General features: G+C 36.9%; 1 protein-coding gene and 1 pseudogene across 2 annotated transcripts in view; both read right to left on the reverse strand.

The window, feature by feature from the left end:
- The window catches only part of REC114 (REC114 meiotic recombination protein), a 102,026-nt gene that overhangs the window by 73,452 nt on the left and 7,752 nt on the right, over window positions 1-20,822 (reverse strand). For both annotated transcript variants that reach the window (XM_046007786.1, XM_046007785.1), the window contains exon 2: window positions 8,743-8,832. In XM_046007786.1, the coding sequence (XP_045863742.1) occupies window positions 8,743-8,832 (90 nt within the window). The remainder of the gene's footprint in view (window positions 1-8,742; window positions 8,833-20,822) is intronic.
- On the reverse strand, window positions 15,226-15,397 carry LOC123945266 (annotated as a pseudogene).

Raw genomic sequence — 20,822 nt, forward strand, 5'->3', positions numbered from 1 at the left:
AAGATTTCAACATGCATTCAAAGATTCAATATTCTTACTCTAGAAAGATAATGCCATTACTACCAACAACAAAGCCCCAGTCTCCCAACAGAAAATGTGAAAGACACTGTTCTAGAATGCTGAAAAGCCTGCAGAAACACCTGAGCACCGACAGCTTTCAATCTTAGAAAAGATGGAGAGGTGAATCCAATGCTTGTTAACATTCCCTTAATTAGAAACTGATACATTTTTCTGGAATGGTAAGGTTAAGTCTCACATATAAAAGGCTGTGGCATAGCAAAAAGTGACTTTTTTTTAGAGCCTGGAAAAAACCAGTGTCATCAGACAAGAGAGAGAGGGAGGCGCTACTGAGACTCACTGTATCCACTGCAGTCATGTGTGGTCACCTCACTTCTAATAAGATTATATTCCTGTTGCTAATTAAGCAAGAACTGTAACTCCACTGTGTATGAGTATGCGTTCTCCTTCCACCCACCTGAAATGCATCCGTTGGCATAAGAAGTGAGATTGGCACAGACTCACCACTACCCTTGTTAAACGAGTTTGGAACTGGAAGGAGTGTTGGGAAGGCAAGTGAGGCAACGCTGCCTGAGGAAGTCTGGGAGGAGATGACACTGCAGCTGCTGTGTGAGTTGTTTTTTCTGGAGTAGTCATAAGAACGGAGTTCAGAGACTATTCTCTTACCTACTGACAAGCTGAGTCCAATGGATAATTTAAGAGAAGAAAGGCAAGAGAGTCCAATGCATAAGTCATGGATGTCTCACTAATGGAGGTGGGGATGGTCATAGGTTTCTAAAGGCAGCACAGGGAGATAGGGGAGGTATGCTGGAGGATGGCCTTCACACGCCTCTTAGATGGGTAGTCAGCAACTTTTCAAGCCAGTACTGCATAGGTGCTGAAGTTTACTTAGATATGGGAAAGTATAAAAATAGAGCAGGGGAAATGCTTTAACTCTTGCTAACCCAATTCTCTCTGGAGGGGAGATACAAGACCAAAAAAAGTGATAGAATTGATCTGAAGGTTTTTAATGTGGGAAGGGGGTGATAGTATACTTATGAAGAATTCTGTCTTCCTTGCCTCTTCTTGAAAAGGTGGCCAAAGAAAAAGACTGATTCTAATTTAAAGAATTTAACTGGGTGAATAACTTGATTTTAAAACTCTGTGCTAAGACTTTCAGAAGATTCTTAAGCTGAGACTGTGATTTGAACAAATATTTTTTAAACTAACAGGGTGGGGGGTGGGAGGTTGAGGAACCAGGTGGTGGGTAATAGGGAGGGCACGTACTGCATGGAGCACTGGGTGTGGTGCAAAAACAATGAGTACTGTTACACTGAAAATAAATTTTAAAAAAATGAAAAAAAAAAAAACCCAAAACCAACATTGTAAAGGATGTCCTAGCCAGTGTCATCTGGGAGAAAAGAAGGAAGGGAGGCAGGGGAGAGTAGATAGATTGAAAAGAATGTAAAACTGTATTCACAGACAACAGATCATCTATATGGAAAATTCTATAAAAACATCTACAAAAACTATAAAACATAAAAACATCTATAAAAACTATAAAAACATCTACAAAAACTATAGAACTAATGAGTGCAGCAACATCACAGGATATAAAGTCAATGTGAAAAAAAGTTGTGTTTCTACACACTAGCAACAAACTATTAGACATTGAGATTTATAAAATTCTTTTTACAGTAAGGTAAGAATTATGAAGTATTTGTGAATAAATTTAGTTAAATATGTGCAAGATCTATTGTGGAAACTGCAAAATACTGCTGAGGAAAAGTATATAAGCAAATGGAATGATGAATATAAAATATTATAACATGTTCACGGGTCAGAAGACTCAACATTAAGACGTCAATTTTTACCCAAATGATTTACAGATCTGAAGAAATCATAGTCAAAACCCCAGCAGGGTTTTTTTGGGTAGGAAAGCTGATTCTAACATCTATACGGAAATGTAAATAACCTAAAACAGCCAGAACATTGTCGAGAAAACAAATTTGGAGGAATTATATTACCCACTTCAAAAATTACAACACAGCTGAAGTAATCATGACGGTCTCTTCCTGGAGTAAGGATAGACATATAGGTCAATAGAACAGAAGACAGAGTCCAGAAATACACCCACACATACATACCAAATTGATTTTCACAAAGGCACCAAGGTAAATAAATGAGAAAAGGCTCGAGTTTTCAACAAATGGTGCTGGATCATTCTACCTGAAAAAAATTAACCCTGACCCTTAACTCTCACCATACATTAAAAACTAACTCAAAATGGAAAAAAAAAAAAACAAAACTAACTCAGAGGTTCCAGAAGTAGATTCCTTAAGATCCATGATATTTCATAATATAGTCATTTTTCTCAATACCACATTGCCTTAATCAAAGGGAAGAAGGGGCCCTATACAAAATAATAAATATTAGTGTTATGAAATAATACTAAAAACTCATAATGGACCATAGGCCTACATGTAAGAGCTAAAACTTCAAAATTTCCAGAAGATAACAGAAAAAATATTTTTGCAATCTGGGAGTTGACAATAATTTCTAAAACAGCATAAAAAGCACGAATCATAAAGAAAAAAAAGGTTTATTTTCATCAAAATTTTAGGCTTCTGCTCTGCAAAAGACTGATAAGAAACAAAAAGGTAAGCCACAGACTGAGAGATAAATTTGCAGAACATACTACTGATAAAAGAGTTGGAATCAGAAGAACTCTTAAAATTCAAATATAAAAAGACAACTCCAATTAAAAGTGATTAAAAGATATAAAAGGCACTACACTAATAAGACATATGAAGAGCAAATACAGAAAAACACAAGAATATGTCATTTTATCGCACTTTGTGCAATACTTAGCTTTTGTGCTCCTCATATACTGTTGTTTTTACAAATAGAAGTTTTGTGACAATCCTGTACAAAGCAAATCTATTGGTGCCATTTTTCCAACACCATTTGCTCACTTCATGTCTTTGTGTCAATTTTGGTAATTCTCACAATATTTCAAATTATTTCATTATTACTGTATTTATTAGGGTGATCTGTGATCAGTCATCTTTGATACTACTACTCTAATTGTTCCGGGGAGTCATGAGCCACACCCATCTAAGACAGCAAACTAATAAATATTGTGTGATCTGACTACTCTGCTGACCAGCAGTTCCCCCAGCTCTCTCCCTCTCTCCAGCCTGACACATAACAATATCAAAATTAGGCCAAGTAATAACCCCACAATGAAATGGTCTCTAGGGACACCTGGGTGGCTCAGTAGGTTAAGCATCTACCTTCGGCTCAGGTCATGATCCCAGGGTGCTAGGATTGAGTTCCACATCAGGCTCCTTGCTTAGTGGGGAGCCTGCTTCTCCCTCTGCCTGCTGCTCACCCTGCTGGTGTGTATTGCAGGTGCTCGCTCTGTTTCTCTCTCTCTCTCTCTCTCTCTCTCTCTGACAAATAAATAAAATCTTAAAAAAAAAAAGAAAGAAAGAAAGAAAGAAAGAAATGGCCAGCAAGTGTTCAAAGTGAAAGAGTCACATGTCTCTCACTCTGAATCAAAAGCTAGAACTGATTAAGCTTAGTGAGGAAGGCACCTTGAAAGCTGGGATAGGCTGAAAGCTAGGTCTCTTGCACCAAACAAGTCAGCCAGGTCATGAATGCAAAGGAAAAGTTTGCATGAATGATTCAAAAGCAAACCAGTCTTCTTGCTGATATGGAGAAAGTTTTAGCACTCTGGATAGAAGATCAAACCAACCATGACATTCCCTTAAGCCAAAGCCTAATCCAGAGCAAGGCCCTAACTCTCTCCAATTCTGTGAAGGCTGTGAGAGGTGAGGAAGCTGCTGAAGAAAAGTCTGAAGCCAGCACAGCGTGGCTCAGGAGGGGTGAGGGAAGAAGCCGTCTCCATAACATGAAAGTGCAAGGTGAAGCAGCAGGTTATAACAGGCAGTAATGAAGCAGATCATAATGAAGGTGGCTACATTAAACAACAGATTTTCAGGGTAGATGAAACAGCCTTGTATTAGAAGATGCCATGTCAGACTTCCACAGGTAGAGAGGAGAAGTCCACACCTGACCTCAAAGCTTCAAAGGACAGCCTGGCTCTCCTGTTAGAGGCTAATGCACCTGATGAGTTGAAGTTGAAGTCAATGCTCATTTACCATTCCAAAAATCCTAGGGCCCTTCAGAATTCTGGTAAAGCTACTTTGCCTGGTTCTATAAATGGAACAACAAAGTCCGGATGACAGCACATCTTTTTACAACACGGTTTGCTAAATATTTTAAGCTCATTATTGAGACCTACTGCTCTGAGAGATTCCTTTCAAAATATCACTGCTCACTGACAACACACCTGGCCACTCAAGAGCTCTGATGGAGACGTGTAACAAGATGAAGTTGTCTTCATGCCTACAAACACAAAAGCCATTCTGTAGCCCAGGATCAGGAAGTCATTCTGAGTTTCAAGTTTTGTTTAAGAAATACACTGCATAAGGCCAGATCTCCTTTAGCTAGAGATTCTTCTGATGGATCTGGGCAAAGTAAATTAAAAATCTTCTGGAAAGAATTAACCATCTTAGGTACCATTCAGATGTTTCTGATTCAGGGGAAGAGATCAAAACATCAGCATTAAGAAGAGTCTGGAAGAAGTGGATTCCAGTCAACATGGAGGACTTTGAGGGGTTCCAGACTTGAGTGGAGGAAGTAACTGTAGCTGTGGTGGAAATAGCTGAAAACTAGAATTAGAAGTGGAGCCTGAATATGGGACTGAATTGCGGCAATCTTGACAGCATTACTTTCTGCAGAGAAGTTGTTGGCAAAAGTTCACTGCTGTCCTTTCTCACATTGAGGTCCTTCATCCATTTGGAGTCTATTTTCGTGTGAGGTGTAAGGAAGTGGTCCAATTTCATTTTTCTGCATGTGGCTGTCCAATTTTCCCCCCACCATTTATTGAAGAGGCTGTCTTTTTTCCATTGGACATTCTTTCCTGCTTTGTCGAAGATTAGTTGACCACAGAGTTGAGGGTCGATTTCTGGGCTCTCTATTCTGTTCCACTGATCTATGTGTCTGTTTTTGTGCCAGTACCATGCTGTCTTGATGATGACAGCTTTGTAATAGAGCTTGAAGTCCGGAATTGTGATGCCACCAACTTTGGCTTTGTTCTTCAATATTCCTTTGGCTATTCGAGGTCTTTTCTGGTTCCATATAAATTTTAGGATTATTTGTTCCATTTCTTTGAAAAAAATGGATGGTATTTTGATAGGGATTGCATTAAATGTGTAGATTGCTTTAGGTAGCATAGACATTTTCACAATATTTATTCTTCCAATCCAGGAGCATGGAACATTTTTCCATTTTTTTGTGTCTTCCTCAATTTCTTAGGGTCAGGGGTGGGAGGTTGGGGGAACAGGTGGTGGGTAATGGGGAGGGCACGTTTTGCATGGAGCACTGGGTGTTGTGCAAAAAGAATGAATACTGTTACGCTGAAAAAATAAATAAAATAAAAAATAAATAAATAAATAAGATAAATATAACTATAATAATGTACTATATACACAAAAATATGTTAATTATATATAAAATAAAATGTAAGAGATGTGGGTAGAGAAAAAAAAAGTTCACTGCTGTCTTTTTTTTTTTTTAAGATTTTATTTATTTATCTGACACAGAGAGAAAGAGCACAAGTAGGCAGAGCGGCAGGCAGGGGGAGAGGGAGAAGAGCCTCTCCACTGAGCAGGGAGCCCGATGTGGAACTCGAACCCAGGATCCTGGGATCATGACCTGAGCTGAAGGCAGCCACTTAACCGACTGAACCACCCAGGTGCCCCTCACTGCTGTCTTATTTTAAGAAATTGCCACAGCCACCCCAAGCTTCAGCAATTACTACCCGGATGTGTCAGAAGGCAGCACTGTCGAGGCAAGAACCAACCCCCCCAACCAACAAAAAGATGATGACTCATTGAAGACTCAGATCGTGGTAAGTATTTTTTAGCGATAGAGTACTGCTTGATTAAGGTATGTACACTGTTGTTTTTTTTTTTTTTTAAACATAACGCTATGGCACACTTGATAGACTACAATGTAGGGTAAACTTAACTTATAGAAACACTGGGAACCAAAATATGCATTTGATTCACCACACTGTGATATTCATTTTATTATATGGCTTAATAACATATTGCAGGTTTTAACCTGCAATACCTCTAAGGTATACCTGTCAACACACAGAAAGTTGTTCAATGTCACTAATCACTATGGGAATGCAAGTTAAAACTACCATGAGATGTCACTAGACACCCATTAGGACAGTTAAACTTAAGAAGAAGGAGAATACCAAGTGTTGGTAAGGACATGAACAACTGGATCCCTCACACCCGATGTGGGAATGCCACTTTGAAAACCAGCTGTGTAGTTTCTTATAACACAGATGTACCATGTGACTCAGTGACAGTTCCTCTCTTGGGAATTTATCAAAAAAATGAAAACATACATTCATACAAAGGCTTTATACAAATGGTTATTCAAGAATCACTCATAGTAACAAAAAAAAAAAAAAGGAAAAACCCAAATGTCTATCAAAATGTGAATGGATAAGCTAATGTGGTTTACATAAATAAGTGAATACTATTCAGTAATGAAAAGGAAAAAACAGTATTGATGAATTCAAAAGCATTTTGCTAAGTGGAAAAGCCAGATACAAAAGACTACATATCCTAGGTTTTAATTTACATGAAATTTTAGAAAAGGAAAATAACAGCAAGAAAAAGCAGATCTCCAAGAGAAGACAGAGGAGACTGACTACAGAGTGGTACAAGGAAACTATCAGGTTAACTGGAATGTTCTACATCATGATTTTAGCAATGGTTACACAACTATATTCATTTATCAAAACACATCAGGGGTGCCTGGGTAGCTAGCTCAGTTGGTTAAGCATCAAACTCTTGATTCTAGCTCAGGTCATGACCTCAGGATTGTGAGATTGAGCCCTGCATCAGACTCCGTGCTGGTCATGGAGCCTGCTTAAGATTCTCTCTCTCCCTCTGCCCCTCCCCTCCCCGCTTGAGTGCATGTGGGCACTCTCTCTCTCAAAAACAAAACCCATCAAATTGAACACTAAAAATTACTGAGTTTATGTAAATTACACCTCAATAAAACTGAGTTTTAAAAAGAGTTTAAAAAAGATTTTTTTTTAAAGTATTATCCAGTAGGGGCGCCTTGCAGGTTCAGTCAGCACAACCAGGACTCGATCTCAGGGTCATGAGTTTAAGCCCCATACTGGGTATGGACCCTACTTAGAATTTTTTTTAATGTATTATCCAATATATAAGGTATATATGTATATACAACAGGCAACAAATTGTAGAGTTACCATTGTATTTCTCAGTAGTGGGTCTGTGGAATTTGATAAACTTAGTTTTGTAACTGCATTGCAAAAATCATTTCATGTATGATACGAAGAAACCTCTATCAGTTTGTAACAACATTTACCACTGGTACAAACAGACGAAGCAGACAAAGCACAAGGTGGCCCCCTGTGTAAGGAAGCCAAATTGCCTTAATGTCATCATTCAGCAATGACTCCCAATACTGACAGAGGAGAACTAGCTGTGGGCTAGGCATCCCCAGTCCACAGTCTGGACTATTCTTCATTTGAAGCTGAAGAAGACATCTTATCCTCTGCAACTAATACAAGCCCTAACTGGGCAAATAAAGCAAAAATGATACAACCATTGCTGCAGTTTTAAAAATCACAAGGAACACAAAGAGGACCTCGCAAGTCACTCCGTGGAGAGATGAATCATCGCAATCTACAACTATGGGATGCTGCCATCCTAACAATGTGTAAGGGATTCACCAAAAATTCTTTTCTTTTAAATATATTTGACCTATTTGTTCATGATGTCTTTCCCCACAAGAATGACATTCCACAATGATAGATTTATGTCTCTGTTGTTTACTGCTATATCCCTAGCATCTAGGACGCCTAGCACATAATAATTGTTCAGTAAATACCTGTTACATGAATAAATTATGCTTATGTTGATATTCAGTAAATATTTGTATGAATTTATTATGTCTATACAGATATCATTCACAGGCAAAGGATATAATACTCTTCCCTTCCATTTCTTTCTTTTTCAATTCTTTGACTGGAAGTTGCATTGTTTTTTCATTTTGTTCCTAAATACCAATTCAAACGTAAACTTTCAAGCAAAATGACTGTTATTTTCCCCTTTATTTACTTCTTCATTTCAAAAAAATTTCCTACAATATGTGTGTGTGTATGCTCAGATTAAAGGACAAATGGCCCTTTATAAAATTAGTTTTACAGAGGGCTATGGAAGTTAATAATAGCACGCTTCAAGATTTCTTCTAGCTACTTCCTCAGATCTATCCCTCTGCTTATGTTCTTTACCCTCTCTGAAAAACCCTCCACACATTTCTCCATAAATTTAGCCTGTCTAACCCAATTTCCCCAGTTAAGAATCCTTTCTAATACTGGTTAATCTCAATCCTTTGATCCACTTTGGCTCCCAAAACAGAACCATAAACCCCTTTCGGCCAGGCAATATTCAGTATATTTTTGTATTTCCCCCTGCTACAGAACATTGATAAATGCTTAATTTGTTGAACATGATGAATTTCTGCAGCCTTGAAGAAGCTTGAGGGTACAAAAATTAATGTAAAGTTACAAAGATAAAGAAATATATTTGCATATAAAACTGTATGCATAAAACCTACCAGCAGTGTCTGTCCTTGGGAAATGAAGAAATGACCTGATATAACGATGGTGAGAACAAGATACCCAGATTCTTCACTGGAGTCAAAAACCTTGGAAAAGAAGAGAGTGAGAGAAATGTGGGTAAAACAATACATTTCTGTAATACTAATAAATGTATATCTTTTCACACTGATCTTCCTACTCAGAATGTTCCCTTTAATTCCATTTAATCTGTAATGATTCACTTATAGTTTCAAGTTTCTCCTCTATAGGGGCTAGCAGCCAGCTTTTAAAAAATATTACTAAATCAAGTATTTTGAAATGAAAAGGATACTAGTTTAAAAATAAAGAGATGTGGGCCCTGAGCTAACCACTTTTCAGTAACATTTTTTTTTAAAGATTTTATTTATTTATTTGACAGAGAGAGATCACAAGTAGACAGAGAGGCAGGCAGAGAGAGAGAGAGGGAAGCAGGCTCACTGCTGAGCAGAGAGCCCGATGCGGGACTCGATTCTAGGACCCTGAGATCATGACCTGAGCCAAAGGCAGCGGCTTAACCCACTGAGCCACCCAGGCGCCCCACTTTTCAGTAACATTTTAATAAGTCATTAGTTATCACTGAACCTGTTTCCTTTCTTAAAATAGGGATAATGCCTTACAGGGTTGCTGTGAGACTTCAGAGTACTAGTTTCTTCAATCGTATAAATCCATTTTTACAACATCTCAAAACCCAGTGCTTTCCTTTGGGTGAGCTTTAATTTTTTAATGTCACTCTTTTTTTTTTTTTTTTAAGATTTTATTTATTTGACAGACAGAGATCACAACCAGGCAGAGAGGCAGGCAGAGAGGGAGAGAGGAGGAAGCAGGCTGGCCGCTGAGCAGAGAGCCTGATGGGGGGCTTGATCCTAGGACCCTGAGATCATGACCTGAGGTGAAGGCAGAGGATTTAACCCACTGAGCCACCCAGGCGCCCCTCAATGTCACTCTTAAAATATGGTGCCCCGAACTGACCATAATGTGCTGGGTGTTGTCTATCTTCCATTACGCAGTACAGCCTACAATGACATTAACCTTTTGAGGGGGTAGTCCCATTTGAAGAATGATCTGGTATCAGTAAAAACTCTTGAAACTTTATCACTTATGTTGGTAAATCATTCCTTCACATTCTTAATCCAAACCTAAATGTAAGATCTTGCATTTATTCTCATTATATTTTTCTCGCTAGATTTGGCCTACAGTTTCGGAGGGGAGTTGAGGCAATGAAATCAAAATATCAAAGAGGACATGATTCATAGATATAGAAGACTGGGATTTGGGTCTTACATGACTACCCTGTATATATAGGTGGCTTTAATATACTGAAAGGTAAACATCCTTGTATAAATATTAAAATGAAATTAGGGATTTACCTCAATGCTCAAAGCTCAAAACAATGAATATACACCTAACTGAAGTCTATCTTTATAAGGTTACTACATTCTTTTGAGAAATAATGTTTTCATAGTTTCATCTGTGGGGAATACAGCTTTAATGCTATATTTAAACTTAAGGAGTTCCTACTGAGATTTCTCTAATTCACTTTAAATTCCAACCTTTAAAAAAAAAAAAACCAAATGGTATTTTAAAATTCTTTTTTTTTTTTTAAAGATTCTATTAACCTATTTGACAGACAGAGATCTCAAGTAGGCAGAGAGGCAGGCAGAGAGAGAGGAGGAAGCAGGCTCCCCGCTGAGCAGAGAGCCCCCCAGGACCCTGGGATCATGACCTGAACCAAAGACAGAGGCTTTAACCCACTGAGCCACCCACGCACCCCTCAAATGGTATTTTACATATCAAGGAAGGTATGCTAAACTCTGCACTTTGGTGGTTATTGCTCCGTCTCTTTTGCAGGATTAGGAACTCAGTTATTTGTATGATACTCTTCCTGCCACAGTTTAAATGGTTTATCCTGAATGCTTCATGACCACTTAAAATCACAAGGATAGCTAGGAGTCAAGTACAGCTTTCAAAACTAGAGCCTGGTCAAAAAAAAAAAAAAACAAAAAACAAAAAAACAAAAACCTAGAGCCTGGTCAACAAATTCTTTGAGAGGCAATTTTTCCACATGACTGTTTATTTTTTACAAATGTACTATATGTCCCCAAAATATCCCCCAAAGTATCCAACAGTTAAATGTATAAATTAATGAATGATGATAAAACAAACATATAATAATCACTACGCAGGTGAAGAAACAGAAAACACTGCCAGCCTTCCAGAAGGTACCCTAGTGCTGTCTCCCAACCACTACCTGTTCCCTCCTCCCCCTAAGGTAGCCTGATTCTTAACACCATAGTTCAGCCCTATTTGTATGAATGGAATCATATAGAAAGAATTCTTTTCTGTCGGTCTTCATCAGTGTTGTTGCACATACCTAAGTTCATTTGTTTTCAGTACTACAGACTACCATTCTACAATGATACCACAACTTATTGTTTCATTCTTTTGTTGATGAATATTGTTTCCCAGTTTAGGTTGAGCACAAATAACGCTGTTGTGAACATTTTTGTCTATGTCTTTTGTTGGCTAGAAACACTCATTATGGAGATACCAATTCTTTCCAAATTATTTTGTAATTTTTTCAAGTGGTAACTAATGACTTCCATGAGAATCCCAGCAGACTTCTCCCCTGCTCTCCAAACTGCTACATCTAATTGCCTACTTGTGATCTTCACTTAAAGGCCCAACAGTCATTTCAAAATTAACAGCCCCTAACTTGAAGTCCAAACCTTCCCATTCATACATTTATTCATTCAATATTTACAAAGTCTTGAGCAACTGACATCTGTTGCCTATCACCAGGAGTAGAAATCCAAGCATTCCTGCCCACTGCATTTTGGTATTGAAGTCACTGTGGAAAACACAACAGTCAAGCACTGAATGGAACAGTACTCTACTCACATAGGGAAGAAACAGAGGAAGATTGGTATCGTAGTGGGGGTCAGTTGCCCCTGCACAGCAGAGAGCAGGTCCCTCTTGGCACCCACACAGAGCAGTTGGCCTGTATTCTCCCCTCTTGTGCTGTCCCCTCCCCCAATAGGATAGCTATAGCAGTGGGGCTGGCCAGGTGCCATATGATACATGAGCAGAACAAAGGAGCACAGGATGTGAAGACTCTATCTCTTGGTAAAGGAAGTGTTCTGGGCTTCCGGTCTATTCTTAAGGTCATGGCCAAGAGGGACTGAAAGCCTGCATGCACAAGACTGCCTTTCCCAATACAAAGCACCTACCATGTGCCAGGTTGCTACAGACATTTGACTCCCACAGTTTCCACATCAGAGAATATACTTCCATCCTTTCATTTCCTTGGCCAGCTGTAGAATCATTCTTGAACCCTCTCCTTTCCTCATACCCATATCTAATCCATCAGCACATCCTTCATGTCTATCTTCAAAATACTCAGAATCTAACCATTTCTCACAGGTATGGTCTAAGGTATCATCTCTAGTTGGATTATCATGAAAACCTCACACTTGCCTTCCCTTAGTGTTCTTGTTCCCCCTCCCCACAAAGTTTATTCTTAATATAGTAGCTAGAGTTATCCTTTTAAACCTAAATTAGATCACGTCATTTCCAGCTCAAAGCCCTGCAGTTCAAAGCCCAGTATCTCATTCAGAAACTCACGCAAAGTATTCCACAACTCAGCTTCCATTGCCCCTCTGTTCTCATGATCCACTTATGTACTCTGCTCTATCCACATGGCCTCCTTGCTGCTCCTTGAACCCAAGAGGCAAATTCATGATGATAAACCTCAGGGTTTTTACAATCCTGTTTTAACTGAAATTCTCTTTTCTTACGTTTACATGATTCACTCCATTTTCTTAAATGTCATCTCTTCAGGTAACACACCTTTCCTGACCATCCTACCAAAACCTGCCACCAAGTTCCCTCATTACCAAACCAGACTGCTCTATTCATTTTTCCAACTTTGCTTTCCTCCACAGTTCTTTGACTTTTGTTACTTTGTATTTACTTGTTTGTTATCTGTTTACCTATCTTCTTTAAAAGGTAATTGATAAATGGGATTACAAACAATACTCAATCTAAAAGGCAGAATAAAAATAAATAAGGAACAAAGAACAGATGGGACAAATACAAAACAAATAGTAAGATTATAGACATTTTGCCCAGCCCTATCAATGACTGCATTAAGTATAAACGGCTTAAATACCCCTAATAAAAGGCAATCTGACAACAGGACAAAAAGATAAGGTGCGACTATATGCTACCTATAAGAAATGCATTTTTTAAAAATATTTTATTTATTTATTTGACAGACAAGTAGGCATAGAGGCAGGTAGAGAGAGAGAAGAGGAGAGAGCAGAGAGCCTGCTCGATCCCAGGACCCTGGGATCGTGACCTGAGCCAAAGGCAGAGGCTTTAACCCACTGAGCCACCCAGGCACGCCAAGAAATGCATTTTAAATATAAAAATATAAATAGGTTAAAACAAAAGAGTGGGAAAAACATATACCATGAGAATACTAGTCAAAGAATGTTGGAGTATGTATATTAACATTAGGCAAAAATATCAAAAGATATAAAGATGGTCATTTCATTGTGATAAAGGGGTAATTAATCAAGAGACATAATTATCCTAAACATTTATGTCCCCAATGACAGAGCTTAAAAATACATGAATCAATAACTGACAGAACAGCAGGAGGAAATATGCAAATCCACAATTATAGTCAGAGCTGTCAATACCCCTCTCTCAATAATTGATAGAACAAGTACATGGAAAATCAGCAAATAATAGCAGATTTGAAGAACAGTATCAACCAACATAATCTCACGGACATTTATAAAACAGTTCACCCAATACCAGCAAAATACACATTCTCCTCTAGTATGTACAGAGCATTTACCAAGACAGACAAAATTCTGGGCCATAAAACAAGTCTTAGTAAATATTAAGTATGTTCTCTCAAAACTAAAATTAAGTTAGAAATCAGTTAACAGACAGATTTCTGGAAAAAAAAAAAACAACTCCCAAATATTTTGAAACTAAGTAACACACTTCTAAATAACCTATGGGTAAATAAGATAAAAGAGAAATTAGAAGTATTTTGAACTGAATATAATTCACCATCTTAATAAACTAAAAAGAAAAACCATATAATCACCTCAATAGTGAGAAATATATAGAAAAAGCATTTGACACAAACCAACATCCATTCCTCATTTACAAACTCAGAAAACCAGGAATAGCAGGAACTTCCTTGAGCTGATGAAAGGCATCTATGAAAAACCTACAGTTAGCAGGAAAGATGGAAAGCTTTCTCTCTAAGATAAAGAATAAGACAATAATGTTAGCTCTTACCACTCCTATCAACATTTTCCTGGAGGTTCTATCATAATCAGGCAAGAAAAAGAAATAAAAGAATGAATTAAAACAGTCTTAATTCAGACAACATGATCATTTATGTAGAAAATCTAATTGATTTTCTTAGAATAAAACTAAATTTATACAAACTAGAAAAAACAATTAGAGTTTGAAATTTTAAAAATGTCAACATTTATAACAGCACCAAAAATATGAAATATTTAGGGATATGAAAAAAACTGAAAAAGATCTGCACAGTGAAAACTGACATAAATTTACAAACACATAAATATATGGAGAAAGGTATTTTGTTCATGGATAGGAACATTTAGTATTGGCAAGATACTGAGGCAGGCAGAATAATGGTCCCTCAAAGATTTCCATGTCCTAATCCCTGGAACACGTGGATATATCTTACATGGCAAAGGGAACTTTGCAGAGGTAATTCAGGTTAAGGATCTTGAGATGGGAGAGTAGCCTGGATTATCCAGGTAAACCCAGTATAATCACAAGGTTCTTACAAGGGAAAGAGGGAAGCAGAAGAGTCAGAGTAGGAAATCTGACTGCTTTGAAGATGGATGGTATTAGTACAAGGCTAGGAATTCAAGCAGCCTCTAGAGGCTGGAACAGGCAGAAACATACTCCCCTAGAGCCTCCAGAAGGAAAGAATCCCTACTGACAACCTTGATTTTAGCCTTATTAAGATGTATTTCAGGCTTCTGACTGCAGAATTATAAGCTAGTAAGTTTGAGTTGTTTTAAGCCACTAAGTTTGTAGCAATTTGTTAACAGCAGCAACAATCAAAATTTTAAATTCTTCTGTAGAGATTAAAGACACCACATAGCAAACATTTCAGTCAGCTAACATTAATAAAGTACCCACTATATATTTATTTTATAAATATTTGGGAAAGGAGAAAAAAATAGAAAGGAATGTCCCTGACCTTGAGCTTCATTCATGCAACAAATATTTATTAAGAACCTATTAGACTCTAAGTATTTTTTAGACGGGAAACATAACTGAACAAAATTATTAGCTGCCCTCATGGAGCTAATGGGGGATGGGATGCAGGGCAAGGGTACAGTAAAGACTACCGTAAACAAATATAATTAGTGGCATTCTAAGGGTGGGATGTTGAGAGCAGTGAACCCTGGTTCGGGCAATAAGGGTATGCTGTGTCAAGAATTTATATACAATAGTCAAAGAGACTAACAAGCAATCTGATTTTTACTACCACCATGTGCCCACAATTAGCAATAATCGTGCCTCGGATAAACCTCATTGGCTACGATACTGCCACTGCGCAAAGCTACACCATGTGCCCACAATTCTAACCAATGTCACTGATGAACTACCCCTCCCTGAAAAAGTCTTTTGTTGGTCTTAGTTCTAAACAACCACTACAGTTACTGCTAAGTTACTGCTAAGTTTGAATAAAACATATATAAGCTTCAAATTATCGGACTTTTAGTATTTATTCTTTAATAAACTTTGCTTTTCACACATTCATTTGGGAAATTCCCAATTATAATGTTGGACAACATATATGCACACTTAACCACATACATCTTTTTCAAGAATAGCTCACAAAGCTTTGACATACTTCAAGTTTGCTCAATGCAAAATTCTTGTCTCCAACCCTTTCTTAGGATGAAGTTCACTTCAACCCTGCAGTTCTACATTCTTCTGCATTTAAACTAGATTCAAAACAATGATAGCATAGGGACTATAAACGCAAACAGACTGGAGTTACTCCAATGCTGTCATTTGTCCAATGCTGGGACCTGTTGGTATTTATATTTGTGTTTAAAATTTTATTTATTTATTTATTTTTTAATTGTATTTATTTATTTGAGAGAGAGATAGAGAAAGCAGGAGAGGGGAGGTCAGAGGGTGAAACAGACTCCCCTTGGAGCTGGGATCCCAATTTGAGACTTGATTCTGGGACTCCAAGATCATGACCTGAGCCGAAGGCAGTTGCTTAACCAACTGAGCCACCCAGGCCGCCCTGTGTTTAAAATTTAAAAGTTTAAAAGTAAAAAAAGTTTAATTTTAAAATTTAAATTTAAATGAGACAAGAGCGCAAGCACAAGATGGAACATTTTTGTTTAAGTGCAAATTTTAGTTCACACTCAAAATATTTTGCTAAACTTGAACAGTATCCTTAACATTATTTTAAAATTATTTAATGTTTCAAACTAAAGAACAAAAAAGTGAATAAAACAGTAATTTTATCATTAGTTGCCTAAATTGTACCGTTGAGAGATTCAAGTTTTTTTAATCACCTGTTAGTTTGTGGGTGATTAATTACATAAAATATCAGCCTCTAAGCAAAGAATCAAGGTTTAGAAGTTAACAAGATGTAAAAACAATTAGCTAGAGTTGTGCTTTTTTCCTGTCTTGTACTGTAGTGTGTATTTCCCTTTTCTTATTTATTTCACTGCCATGATTATAATAATGAAGCTCAATAAAAGAGTTTACTATTTATATAATAAAAATGAACGATTTCATTTGTGGAAATTTTATGAAAATAATGTCATCATTTAGGCAGTAGAGTGCTAAAAAGTTATCCATTCTGGGTGTCAAATGCTCTAGGCATATCATTTAACATAATAATAAGTAAATAAGTAATAAGTAAACACAATTAGTAAATTATCTAGTATATAGGAACATACAGAAGGCAGGGAAACAATAAAGCAGGGTAAGAGGAACAGGAGTAAAAAGACAGGGCATGAAAATTACTATATAAATAGGGTGGTCAGGGTAGCCATACTGAGAAGGTGAGGCTTGAGCAAAGACTTGAAGGCATTAGAGGGTTAACCAGATATCTGGGAATTCAATACTTTCTATTTTTCAGATATTTTTTGCAATCCTTCACCTAAAAGATTTTTATAATATATTCATACACTCTGAAAATGTCTTAGAGATTTCCAAGGAGGTTAGGAAAATGGTAGTTTGCATCCTTGCAGTCTTCCCTTCCCAAATCCAAACCAAATATCAACTACCTCTCCTTGAGCAGTTACTAAAAATCAGCATCCAAATGGGCCAGAAGGAGGGGTTTAGATCTTAGAATTCAGATAAAAAGAGGTGGCATACTTTCTCCACCCCCAAGAGAAAGGAGGCCCTCCTCTGAGGGACAAAGATAGGAATGTCCCAGTTCTTGGGAAAGAACCTTACCAGTACAAACTGTATACAACCCCCCCCCCCCCCAACCCCGGCCAACCAAGCAAAAGAGCAATACCAGCCTGTGTATTCTGAAATTCCTACTGGTCTCCCGGCCTCTAAGAAGTCACAACGGAGATGGACAACTTACTGAGCTGAGTCCTTCCTACCCCTTTAGGAAGGCCCAGAACCTAAGACTCATATACCTCCCAACATTTACCACTTAAGATGTTGAACTTGAGCCACAAGGGTAAAAAGAAGTGTAAGTTAGACAAAGGAAAATAACAATATACCTAGTAGGCTAAAGTAATGAAGAACAGAAAACCCAGAATAGGTGGCTCCTAGTGGAATGAAACTGTCTAAGGAGATGGACAACAGCCTCAACTACAACACATACACATATATATATCACACATACACATATATATATATATATATATACACATACATACATAATTATAATAATATATGTAATTAAGAACATTTAAGCAGAGTCTTAGAGCTAAATTATGCCTTATAAAAACAGGAAAAAACTCAACAGCTTAACTGAAGAATTGGATGGACATTGTTGAAACCAAATTAATGGTCTGAAAAGGCAAGTAGAAGAAATATTTAGAAACACAGAGCAAAACTACAAAGAGGAAGAACTCAAGTGTGTAAGATAAGGTAATGTGGAACAAAGTGTTAATGATAACAGCTAAAGTGGAGGGGTAGAAAGAGACTGAGGAAACACAATGATTCAACAAACAGGAACTATCCCATGATTAAAGAAAGGCATGAGATACAAGGGATTCAAGTTCCAGGCACTGATTGGGGGCGGGGGGTAGGGAAACAACACACTAGATACAACCCGATAAAAATTCTGAATTGAAAGGACAGAAGAAGACCTTAAAAGCTACCAGTCTTAAAAATAAAAAAGTCACTCTCCAGCACCAGAGGATTCTAAAAAAAAACTTTTTCAGTGGTAAATGAAGGAAAATAATTAAACATATATCATACCTCTCCTATACAAACCAATCACCATGTAAACACTAGCCGACATGAAGAACTTTTTCTTCTATAAAGAATATGAAATATTTTTATGTTCCAAATAATAAATGAAGAAAAAAATGATAAAATTAGGATATCACCTTTTGCAACTCCTAATTAATGGCTCTAGAGCTCTAGGCTCTAGCTGCAACATCACGAAAAGAAATAAACAGGTACTACATACTTCCAACAGGAAGAAAATCAACCTCCTTTAAAAGTACCCTTGCCATAAAAACAAAATTTAAAAAACCCAACCTGAATGTGATCCCACTTCTAGCTTCAACTAGCAATTCACAAGAATTAGGGAGGCCAAAGGATCATATCAACTGCACCACAAAGAAACAGTCAGCAAAATCCACACTGTCAGAAACTCTGTAGAACCTGTTTGTTTGTTTGTTTCAACAAATTGCAAGGAAGGGAGAAAGGTGGGTCAGGGAAACAGATCAAAGAAAACATAAAGATTAAGAAATATACCAATCATAATGGATGAAAGAGAATGACTGAAAGAGAATTATGACACTTAAGAAGTGAACACTGAATATTTGATAATATTAAGGAACTTTTTAGGGCAAAAGTGGTATTATGATTTCTTTTAAATTCCCTACCTTTTAGAGATAACTGCAATAATTGATAAAATGATATGATATCAGAGATTTCCTTCAAAATAAAACAATGGACATGGATAGGATACAGATGAATCCAGACTGGTCATGAGCTGATGACTGTTGAATCTGGTGACACATACATTTGGACTTACTGCATTATTTTATGTATCTTTGATTATGTTTTAATTTCTTTAAAACAAAAAGTTTTACAAGAGGCTTCCATTTTTTTTGTTGACTAGGTCTAAGCTTGATTAAGTGAAGGTATTCAGCTTACTGCAAAGGACAAGGATACTACACACAGTGTCCTAACTCTACAAATTCCAAATGTCATAATGCCTAATATAATCTAGGCATTTGAGAAAAAAATCACTGACTTCTGGTTCTTGGGAAATATTTTTAATGAGTGATGATTTAGCATTTTACTGGAATGTTCACATTGGCACAATATGGAAAGCTCAAAGAAAAATGTTATCTCTAATGACCAAGTCATCACAGAAAAAGATATTAATTTTAAGGTGTCAGAGAAAACATTTATCATATTTGTATCTTCTCTTCTTCTAGTTCCTAACCTAAATGTGGCTTAAGATTTAGGTCATAAAAAAAAGTATGTATGGTATTGGCATAAAAACAGACACACAGACCAATGGAACAGAATAGAGAACCCAGAAATAAACCCATGCATATCCAGTCAACTAATTGACAAGGGAGCCAAGAATACTCAATGGAAAAAAGTCTCTTCAATAAACAGTGTTGGGAAAACTGGATATTCACACGCAAAAAAATGAAACTAGTTCCCCATCTTACATTACTCACAAGAATTAACTCAAAAGGGATTGAAGAAAAATGCAGGACCTGAAACTATAAAACTTCTAGAGGAAAACACAGGGGAAAAGCTCTTTGATACTAGTCTAGGTAATGATTTTTTTGGATATGACACTTAAAGTACAAGCAACAAAAGCAAAAATAAATAAGTGGACTATATCAAACTAACATGTTCCTGCACAGCAAAAGAAAGGATTAATAAAATGAAAGGACAACCACAGAATGGGAGAAAATATTTGCAAACCACATATCTAACAAGGGATTAACATCCAAAATATATAAGCAACTCATATAACTCAATATCAAAAAAAATATATATATAGCAAAAAAAGCAAATAATCCAATTTTTTAATGGGCAAAGGACCTGAAAAGACATTTTCCCAAAGATGTTCAAAAGATACATATTATGGTACTCAATATCACTAATCCTCAAGGAAATATAAATGAAAAATCATGAGCTATTACCTCACATGTGTTAGAATGGCTGTTATCAAAAAGACAAGAGATAACACATTCTGGCAAGGATATGAAGAAAAGGGAACACTTGTATGCTGTTGGTGAGAATATAAATTGGTAAAACCACAAAGAAAAACATCATAGGTGTTTCTCGAAAAACAAAAATTAAAAAAACACCACATGATCCAGCAAATCCACTTCTAGAGATAGATCTGAAGGAAACGAAATCGCTATCTTGAAGAGATACATGAACCTCCTTGTTCACTGCCACACTGTTTATAATAGCCAAGACTTGGAAATGAAAGACTAAAGATCATTTGAGACATATATACACATGATAGAGTATTATTCATCCATAAAAAGAAGGAAATACTGCTATTTGTGACAAAGTGGATGGATCTTGAGGGCATTATACTAAGTGAAATAAGCCAGACACAGAAAAGACAAATACTGGATGATCTTACTTACATGTGAAACCTAAAAAAAAAACCCAAAGTCACAGAAACAGAGAACGGATTGGTGGAGAACAGAGGTGGGCGGGCAAAATACCTGAACTTGATCAAAAGGTACAAGCTTCCACTTATAAGTTCTGGGGATGTTAATATACAATATAATGACCATAGCGAATGATACTGTACTGTATATTTGGAAACTGCTGGGGA

The sequence above is a fragment of the Meles meles genome, chromosome 6 (assembly GCF_922984935.1).
Source record: "Meles meles chromosome 6, mMelMel3.1 paternal haplotype, whole genome shotgun sequence".
NCBI lineage: Eukaryota > Metazoa > Chordata > Mammalia > Carnivora > Mustelidae > Meles > Meles meles.